The sequence below is a fragment of the Chlorocebus sabaeus genome, chromosome 8, assembly GCF_047675955.1.
Source record: "Chlorocebus sabaeus isolate Y175 chromosome 8, mChlSab1.0.hap1, whole genome shotgun sequence".
In the NCBI taxonomy this organism is placed as follows: Eukaryota; Metazoa; Chordata; class Mammalia; order Primates; family Cercopithecidae; genus Chlorocebus; species Chlorocebus sabaeus.
Genome location: NC_132911.1, coordinates 97,462,370 through 97,473,286, shown reverse-complemented (window position 1 = coordinate 97,473,286; position 10,917 = coordinate 97,462,370). Strand labels below are relative to the sequence as shown.

The 10,917-nt window shown below is 39.4% G+C and overlaps 1 protein-coding gene across 1 annotated transcript in view; it reads right to left on the bottom strand.

Annotated features, from left to right (window-relative positions):
* Nucleotides 1–10,917, bottom strand: part of CIBAR1 (CBY1 interacting BAR domain containing 1) — a 34,172-nt gene that overhangs the window by 6,042 nt on the left and 17,213 nt on the right. Inside the window, exons 7-8 of the mRNA XM_073018205.1 lie at nt 8,764–8,877; nt 766–885 (exon numbers count right to left, since the gene is read on the bottom strand). Coding sequence (XP_072874306.1) covers nt 766–885; nt 8,764–8,877 — 234 coding nt within the window. The remainder of the gene's footprint in view (nt 1–765; nt 886–8,763; nt 8,878–10,917) is intronic.

The following is a 10,917-nucleotide window of genomic DNA, read 5'->3' as shown; positions in this document are numbered from 1 at the left end:
TCAGAGGAGAATCAAATGAAAATAGAAGGTATGAAATTTACCTAAAAGTTGTATTTTGAAAATAGTTTGTTGAGTTTCATATTCTGAAGGCTAGATATGAAAAGGGCATAGCTCTCTAGATGAGGGTTTGGCAAGTTGTGGCCCAGCCAGCCTCCTGCTTTTGTAAATAGAATTTTATTAGAACACAGTCATACTGCTTTATGTGTTACTTACAGTTGTTATTTATAGTTGTTGGGGTAGAAACCATATGGCCCACAAAGCCTAAGATACTTAGTCTCCACATCTTACAGAAAAAGTTTGTCAGCCCCTGCTCTAGATACTGGGAAACTCAGGCTTTCTGGATGTAGACAAAAATGATTTCTGTGTTCAGTAAAAGCCATTTTTTGGTATAATTTTGTATTTAACTTTATAATTTAATTAGATCCACTAAGTCTTGATAGTGAGATTTAAACCTAAGTTTGACTTCAGAATCTGTGCTCTTCATATTATAGAAGATAACACATCTGCATAAGCATTCTTCTGTCTTTTCCACTTCTGCTCTGAAGTGTTACGCTTTAGAGAGTAATATGTAATTACAGTATAAAAGATACTTAAGAAATAACAGAGCTGCAACTTAGTGCAATCTTCTGTCATTAATAGAAGAGGAAATAGGTCCGGGGAAGGTAAATTACCTGAGGTGGTATGACTGAGGGGAAACATTTTTAGAACTCAACAATTCCAAAGGCAGCAGCTCAAATTCCTTTAAGAGTATGGTTTCTTGCTCACCTGTCCTGTTCCAGATACACACTTAGCTGACAGTGATCTCTGAAGAGGTGACTTTGAATTTGCTCGTACAATATCTAAACGAGATGAATAATCTGGTGCATACAGAGAATTTCGGAAAACCTATTATAATGATAAAATAGCATTATAAAGTAGATGCTAAACAAAAGACAGTCAAATTAAGTTCCTTAGTTTTTTTTTTTTTTTTTTAAAACAACTGCCCCCAAATGGACAAAATTCCAATTATTGTAAATGTAAAAGAAAAAACAAAAATAAGCTAGAAAGATGAAAGCTAAAAATTCTATTTGAACTATGCAAGATGATGACAGATATTAAACAGTAATTAGTCATGAAACAACCATTTAAATGCTTTTGCCAGGAGAACCGCAAAAGTTGAGACCTTCCAAGAGCATGCAGGCTAGTCGGGAGGCTGCGACTCATACCTTTGGATCTTTCTGTTCTGCATATTGTCAACTCCTACCAATTTAACTCTGCAGTACTGCTATGAAAATTACGTAAGACTAAATTGGAACCACTATAATGTATGGATTCCAACCTTACTAGGGTCTGGAATGCCATGACTTGTCAGTTCTCTTTCCTTAAGGCACTATTTCCAAATGTTACCACTCTCAAGCCTTTCTAGCTCCATCTTTTCTACCCTATCCCCACTACTTCTCTAATAGACTAATTAGGTAAGATTATCAGATATGAATCTCTTCAACTTTCCTCCTTTCCCTTTTCTCTTTTTAGAAATACCATTCTCATTTATTTCCAATATGCATTTTTTCCTTTAACCAAAACTTCAAACCCAACCAGCAAACAAAAGCTTCTGCTGTCCACAGGTTCCCTCTCCTAGAAAACAAGCTCAAAACCAGTCTCTCTCTTTTTTTTTTTTTTTTTTAGTTATCTCAAGGTATAACTTCTTAAACTTTCTAGAATATTCGACTTCATCTCCATTTTTTTTAAAAAAAATTTCTATTTATCAACAAACTACAATTGAGCTTTTCACCTTCCACTAAAATTGCTCTTGCTCACATCACCAAGGTCTTTTTTTCCTCTTCATCCTCACTGAACCCCTTCCTGAAACTTAAATGCTACCAAGCTCTTTCATTGTCCTAGTTTCTCTATTTCTTTACATCTCTTTTTCTACTACTTACACCTAGAATATTTTTAAAGGGTTTCCGTTAGGTCACTTTTTATATATAAAAACAATGCTGCTGTGCACAGTGGCTCATGCCTATAATCCCAGCGCTTTGGGAGGCCAAGGCAGGAGGATCACTTGAGCCTAGGAGTTTGAGACCAGTCTGGGCAACATGGCGAAACTCCATCTCTCCAAACAATTAAAAAAGCAATCAGCCAGGGGTGGTGGTGCATGCCTGTAGTCCCAGCTACTTGGGAGGCTGAGGCAGGAGAATCACTTGAGCCTGGGAGGCAGAGGTTGCAGTGAGCCAAGATCACACCACTGCACTCCATCCTGGGCAACAGAGCGAGACTCTGTCTCAAAGTTTCTCTGCAAGATCTTATCTACACTGTTAATGACTACCCTTCAACTAATCCCCTGACAAGCATACCCTATGATAGCTGTATTCATGCTCCCAATTATCTCCTGCTCTAGACCAGCACTGTCCAGTGGAACTTTCTGAGATGATGGAAATGCTTGCTGTTCTGTACTGTACAAAAACGTAGCCACTGGCCATGTGTGGCTACTAAGTACGTGAAATGTGGTTCATGTGGCTGAGGAGCTGAATTTTTAAATTGAACTTTAAATAGTTATATATGCCTAATGGCTACTGAACAGTGTAGCTCTAGATTAGCTATTACAATAAAAGACATTATCTTTTACGTAGAAGACCAAGCTATAAGCCTGGGCATTCTCTCTAAATTTCTCACCTGACACTTTGGGAGGCTGACGCAGGTGGATCGCTTGAGCCCTAGGAGTTCAAGACCAGCCTGGGCAACATGGCGAAACTCCCTCTCTACAAAAAATACGAAAATTAGCCAGGCATAGTGGGACGTGTCTATAATTCCAGCTACTTGGGAAGCCGAGGTGGGAGGATCACCTAAGCTCAGAGGTCAAGGCTGCAGTGAGCCGTGATTGTGCCATTGCACGCCAGCATGGGCAATAGGATGAGACCCTGTCTCAAAAAAAAAATTTATATAAAACTTACAAATTTTCTCACCTGAGGCACTTCTCTTTTATTGACTCTACATACTATGCCTTTATAGCTTACTTTTTATTTAAGGCCAAAATATGTTATTGCTGTCTTTTTTTAGACAGGGACCCCTCTGTCACTCAGGCTGAAATGCAGTAGTGCAGTCATAGCTCACTGTAGCCTCAAACTCCTGGGCTCAAGTGATTCTCCTGCTTCAGCTTCCTGAGTAGCTGGGGCCACAGGTGTACTCTGGCTAATTTTTTCATTTTTTGTGCAGACAGTGTCTTGCTATGTTGCCCAGGCGGTCTCAAACTCCTGGCCACAAACCACCTGCTTCAGCCTCCTGTAATGCTGAGATTACAAGTGTGAGCCACCATGCTTGGCCTCTTTCTCTATTCTAAAACTTTCTGTGACTCTTGACTGTAAATGCAGAACCTAAGTTATACTATGCCTTTGCAATGCTGGTTCCTTAGCCTAGAATTACAGCAAACTGTCCTTCAAGAATTACTTGTCCTTCAAGAACAATGTAAAACGCCATCTTTCTTCTACATTCCCCTATTGTCTGAGTAGCTCCTACTGTTCATACTCTCAAGTATGGCTTTTAACTGTGTTTTGTAATCGATTACGTATCTGTCTCAAGTTCTCTCTTAAGCAAGGGAGCCCTGTTTTATCTATGCATCTCTCCCCTGGCAAATAGAAGATGTTAATTAAATTCACTTTTGCCAAATGAATGATGTTAACCGTTAAGTTGCAAACATAGTTAACATCATTCATTTGGCAAAAGTGAATTTAACTAACATCTTCTATGGGGGGGAAAAGGAGACCCAAATTAGGGGATGGCTATACATTCCTTTAAATCTCAGAGAACTGCAGGACACGGAAGGAATCAAGGATAAAACATAGGAGGTAAGACTTGTGTTTTAAAGTAATTCAGGGGTGCTAATTAGGTAAACAGGTTACCAAGGACCAAATTCAATTTTGGTGCCAGACATGGACCACTGACATCCTGGTATGATATAAAAATGCAATGACTTGGGCCAGGTGCAGTGGCTCACGCCTGCAGTCCCAGCACTTTGGGAGGCTGAGGCGGGCGGATCATGAGGTCAGGAGATCGAGACTATCTTGGCTAACACGTTGAAACCCTGTCTCTACTAAAAATACAAAAAATTAGCTGGGCGAGGTGGTGGGTGCCTGTAGTCCCAGCTACTTGGGAGGCTGAAGCAGGAGAATGGCGTGCACCCGGGAGGCGGAGGTTGCAGTGAGCCGAGATCATGCCACTGCACTCCAACCTGGGCAACAGAATGAGACTCCATCTCCACCAAAAAAAAAAAAAAAAAAAAAAGCAATGACTCATTAAACAACTGGTATTTGGAGGAGAAACATTTTTCTTAAAAACATTCCTTTAACTTTTCTAGCAAAGCTGGAATTTAAAGTGGGAAATGGAAAACAGTATGTAACTCTTAGGGTACAAGTCTATACCAGTTAAATATTTATTAAAATTAACATTTTACTCCAATTTATTGGCAATAATGCATTTTCCAACATGGTCCAGTATTTCTTCTAAGAGCAGTTCTCAAGATCTGAATGTGCTCTGAAGTTAATACAGAGGTGACCTGACAATACTTTTTTTTTTTTTCCCCGTGAGATGGACTCTCACCCTTTCACCCAGGCTGGAGTGCAAAGGTGCGATCTTGGCTCACTGCAACCTCTGCCTCCCAGGGTCAAGTGATTCTTTGGTCTCAGCCTCCCAAGTAGTTGGGATCACAGGCACGCGCCACCACGCCTGGCTAATTTTTTATATCTTTAGTAGAGACAGAGTTTCACCATGTTGGCCAGGATGGTCTCGAACTCCTGACCTCATGATCCGCCTGCCTCAGCCTCCCAAAGTGCTGGGATTACAGGCCTGAGCCACCGCGCCTGGCCGACAATACTTTCTATGTGAAAAACAATTAAGATGGTTTGTGATACAACTAGAGGAGCCTAACTACAAAACACTGGCTGCAGCTGGAATACATCCCAGCAGTTCTCACAAAGCATGGACTATCTGGAAGAATAGCAAGTTATTTCTCAGTCTTTTTCTGCATGTTTTCTTTGCTTCTTTCCAAGAGACCTTGTATTTACAGGATCCTTCCTCTTGGTAGGTACCTGTTTGATACTGTATCAGTTACATGAATTAATTACTTCCCCTGGTCCCACAATTCTCTCCAGACTGTTCTCTCCACAATTGCTATATGGCATAATAATAAATAGTTTATGCCCGTGGTTCATTGAACATGTGCTAGTGCCCTATACTGTGCTGTTTTGCTTTTGTTTTTTTCCGTGACATGCCATGATTCTCAACTGTTTGTTTTAAATACACTGTTCTTTCTTCACAACAGTCCTGCCTCAGGACCTTTGTATATCTATCTATGCCCTCTCCCTGAAAGTTTTTGCCAGGCACCCTCCCATGCATCTCTCAAGATTCTAAGAGATCACTCTGATTCTCCAGACTATTTGTAACCCTCCATTACACACAGCACACTTTTTTTTCCCCCTTTATAGGACTGGTCATATTATTAAAAAATTGTTAGTTATTTTTTTAAATGTCGAATTCCCTGGCAGATTTAAAGTTACTGCTTTGACAACTTGGACTGTTTCTAACTTAGAATGCTAAATCCTTCACACTTAGAATGGTGCTTGGCGCATATGAGGTGCTCAATAAATAGTTGTTGAACAAACATGACACGAGGTAAGTACTACAGTATCTCCATTTTAGAAAGGAGGAAGCTGAAGAGCGAGTAAGTTAACTTGCTCAGTATTCACTAGAAAGTAGGGGAGTTGATATTAAAAAAAAAATCTACCACATATTCCTGAGACCTTTAGTTTTACATAGAGCTCTTTTCCCACAAACTACTTAGATGGCTGATTAAGAGTAGTGGTAAGTTATAAAGGAAGTGGTGTAACAAAAAAATACCTAGGGCCTCTGGGATAAGAAGGAAAACCTTGGGGACTGAAGGGCTTGAAGGAACTTTAAGGTCAGTTAACAAATGGTATGTCAAAGGTATTATACAAAGAAGAATGAAAATACTTATAAAGTGGACTACAGTCTTGAAGAAGAATTGGGGGATCACTTTTGAACCTGCCACTAAATGCAGTGTTACTTCTTGTAGGAAATGATTAATGTTACTCAGCAAGAACCATACTTCTGGAAGTCTAATGTAGAGAGGACTGAAGCATAATGGGCCTTGTAGTCAGACTTCTGGGTCAGACTTTCAGCTCTGCTACTTAGTAGCTATGAGATCTCTGGGAAGTTTCTTAACTTCACTATGCTTCCGTTTTCTAATCCACAGAAATCAGAAATAAGTACTTTCATCAAAGTTGTTGAGAGGATTAAAATAATATAGTTAAAATGCAAAGATCAATAGCTGACTCAATGTAATATGTAAACATTTGCTATTTTATTATTTTATAAATGACAGATGAAAGCTTGATAGTCAATTTTTTTTTTTTTTTTTTTGGGATGGAGTTTCTGTTGCCAGGCTGGAGTGCAATGGCGTGATCTTGGCTCACTGCAACCTCCGACTCCTGGATTCAAGCGATTCTCTTGCCTCAGCCTCCCAAGTAGCTGGGATTACAGGCGCGTGCCACCAAGCCGGGCTAATTTTTGAGACGGGGTTTCACCACGTTGACCAGGATGGTATCAATATCCTGACCACGTGATCCGCCTGCCTCGGCCTCCCAAAGTATTGGGATTACAGGCATGAGCCACTGTGCCCGCCCTTTTTATTTTTGGAGATGGAGTCTCACTCTGTCACCCAGGCTGGAGTGCAGTGGCACAATATAAACTAACTGCAACCTCCACCTCCCGGGTTCAAGTGATTCTCTTGCCTCAGCCTCCCAAGTAGCTCGGATTATAGGTGCCCACCACCATGCCCAGCTAATTTTTGTATTTTTAGTAGAGACGGGGTTTCACCATGGTGGCCAGACTGGTCTTGAACTCCTGACTTCAAGTGATCCACCCGCCTTGGGCTCCCCAAGTGCTGGGATTGCAGGCGTGAGCCACTGCGCCTGGCCTTCATAATCAAGTTTTAAAAGCAGGACATGAAAAGGAGTGAAAGTTAAGACACCTTAGCTTTAGTGTTTGGAAGTAACACTTGGGAAGTCATTACTGACAAATAGAGAAATATAAATATGTATATATAACTGATATAAAACAAATTAGATTTTGACATTAGAAACATATATACACATACTGTAATATGTACTTTCTTCATTTTATTTAACCTATATTCTGGTTTTAAGTTTCCTGAAGCCCATGGAGTAATGGGACGGGAAGGCTCAGAGGATCTCTTTATTGATAGTTAAGATACAAAAAAAAATTAGGCCAGGCGCAGTGACTCACACCTGTGATCCCAGCACTTTGGGAGGCCAAGGCGGGCAGATTACGAGGTCAGGAGTTCGAAAGCAGCCTGGCCAATATGGTGAAACCCCATCTCTACTAAAAATAGAAAAATCACCGGGCGTGGTGGCAGGCACCTGTAATCCCGGCTACTAGGGAGGCTGAGGCAGGAGAATCACTTGAACCTGGGAGGTGGAGGTTGCAGTGAACCGAGATCGCACCACTGCACTCCAGACTAGGTGACAGAGCAAGACTCCGTCTTGGAGGCAGGGGGAAGATACAAAAAAAAATTGGGGGGAATCTTCAAATTTGTTAAGTGGTAAGCACTTCCATATTTTATTAATACAGAATTCTTGTTATATGTTGGGATTACATGGCTTTTTTCACTTCTGTATTAGAGATGAGATGAGGAAAGTATGTCTTGAACAGTTTACTTCAGCATAAATACTTTTGTACCTTTATTTTTTCCTTTTGGAAGGTAAGAGGGTTGGATATTTACAGAATTGCTCATTGAGGACCAGGCTTTGATATTTACTTGCTCTAATGTTAGTTGGCCAATCAGAATTATCTGCATTCAACTAAAACCATCAGCATAAAGCAAGCTTACATAACCTACATTTATTTCATAGCTTAGTGATTACATTACATAGTCAGAATCCTGATTCTGCTATTTACTAGCTAAGTGGCCACAAATAAGTTATTTAAATCCTCTCGGCCTGTTTCTGTAGTTGTAAAATGAGAGTTACAGCAGCACCTACCACCTAAGATTTTGAGGTTTGAATGGGAAAATGCATGTAAAGCTTTGGGTATTGTGCATGATGTAAACACTCAAATGTTACTGAAGTCACTAAATGTTAGTTATTTTTTAGCACACTTCAGTGGGCTTATATCACCAGTCAAAATGACACACAGTATTTTATTTAATGGCTTTATGTAAATTGTATTTTACTAGCTATTAATAAATTAACTCCTGGAACTTTTGCCATGGTTAATTTGAAAAGTTGAAAATAAATGGAAAATCATAAAAATTCATCTGTTTTGGATTATACATAATAACCACTGTAGTGTTCAAATTTAAGATATTAATCATGGCTGGGCGTGGTGGTTCATGCCTGTAATCCCAGCACTTTGGGAGGCCGAGGTGGGCGCATCACTTGAGATCAGGAGTTCAAGACCAGCCTGGCCAACATGGTGAAACCCCGTCTCTACTAAAAATACAAAAATTAGCTGGGCATGGTGGTGGGCACCTGTAACCCAAGCTAGTTGGGAGGCTGAGGCAGGAGAATTGCTTAAACCCACAAGGCGGAAGTTGCAGTGAGCTGAGATCACACTACTGCACTCCTACCTGGGCAACAGAGTGAGACTCTGTCTCAAAAAAAAAAAAAGATACTAATCACATACAAACTAATGTTCTCTTTTAAATATTTCCACATTAACAGAAGAACTGAGCTTAGATAGACATAGTCCTACCTCTAAATCTTCATCTTCATCAATGTTTTGTATATTCTGGTAGGCAGCAGTGTAGACCTCTAAAGCTTTGCCGTGAAATAACATTTCGATTGTGATAAATTCAGAAAATATAGTCTAAAAAAAACCAAAGAATTGAATTTAAACAATGATTTAAATTTCTTTATGAATATAGTAACTTTATTCCTCACTATAGTCTTGGTACTTTATAAAATATAGAAGTTCTTGGTACTTTATAAAATATAGAAGTATCTGTTTTTCTACAGGGCAAATAAAGTACAAAAGATAACTGAAAGAGAAACAGTTGTGAAGACCTTTTGCTGCCAAACCTTCAAATTATACAAAGTATTTCCTTTATCACCATTCACTTCCATCTTATTTTTTATTTTAGTTAGTTCTCTTTATACTTAGTAACTGACATTTATAATAACAGAAGATCTGACTAAAATGTATGCTACTGTATACTTTTAATACCATATGCTTATTAAGTATTAGAGCAGTTCAGTTATAAAGCTGGTGTTCTAGCAATTCCAACTGATGTTTAAACAGTAGAACATTTTTTCAACAGGAATTATGTTCCACACTATATGCTACTTGTATTCTCTAAACATAAAGGAGTTACTTGGTAGTAATGACACTCCTGCCACTGATGATAATACCATATATTTGCATAGAGCGTTCCAGTTTACAGATATTGACTTGCCCAGTGTTGCTCACAGATAAGACTCTTTAGACACAGATCTGATTCTAAGGCTATAAGGTTTTTCTGCTCATTTAAGGTTTTTCTGCTATTGCCCACTGAACTGTGCTGTTCTTGCCGGAATCAATAATTTCCTTCACAGATAAACTGTGCAGGTAACCTCTATATAAGCATGATGGAAACTTATGACAAGGAAGATCATGAACAAAAAGTATGAGTGAAGATGTGCATGTTCATCTAAGCAGGGGGTGAGGTAATCAGTAGATAGGGAAAAGATGGAAACCAGGCAAGTTTTTAATAAACATGATTGTATCATCTTGTTAATTGTAACAAAATAAGCAATGTAGAGAGAACTGGGCTGAATAAGAACAAGGCAGAAAATACTCAAGCATGGATTATATTAGAAGGCTAGTCAAATACACATTTCCCTTCATCCCTGCTCTCCTAAGATAACCCAGAAAAGAGTGGTCATATACTTTGGAGGACAGCCATATAGATAATTATCAGTGGCCTGTGCTTCTTCCCTCCAGCCCCATTCTTTCCTAGATGATTAGAAAAACACTTAAGGGAGCATTAAGAGGCTTTGATTGCTACTCAGTGATATATGTCATTCTAACTGAGAGGACAGGGTCTAGGTTAAAAGAGACTTGTAACTATGATTCACAATCACTCTTATTGTCATTTCATGTAAGTTAGAGAGGGCTCAGGTATACCAGGCTGGCAACTGACTGATAAACGGCCTTATGCTAAAATACAATTTTGGATTTCATATTAAAGTATCTCTAGATACCCAGGAATACTTTAGAGGAGGAATGGCTTCTGACCAGGGCTGGGATCTACTCTTAGTTGTTAGTGTCCTTATGATAGTTGCAAACCAGAAAGGAGTCAGGTTTTCTTGAGTGTGGAAACTCCTAGAGGGAAAACTGAACTAAGAGTTGATGACAAGCCAAAACACCCATTTTTAATGCTCAAGAAATAAACTAGTCAGGCACAATGGCATGTGCCTATAATCCCAGCTACTTGGCAGGCTGAGGCAGGAGGTTCCCTTGGGTCCAGGTGCCCCAGACCAGCTTGGCAACATTTGGAGACTTCTGTCTCAACAAGAACAACAAAGTCAACTAGCTAAATTGGACATAGTGACTAACAGTAAAGCCTCTATCTTGTTTGATTAACAAAAGAGATCTTTAACGAAAAGGTTTTAAGAACATTTTGGCAAAGAGGAAATGACAGCTCTCCAGAGTATAGGATATAAAGGATGTCAGGAGAACTGTCTACCCATTTGAAAATTAAAGTTATATATCCATGTCATAACACTGCAAAACACAGCTGCCAGCTCAATATTTAATGTTTAAAATATGTTAAAAATCAAGAAAGTATAAGCAATACTTATATAACCTAGGGGATGAAAACCTTTCTAAGCATGACACCAAGGAAGAAACCAAAAAGAAGACAGACAG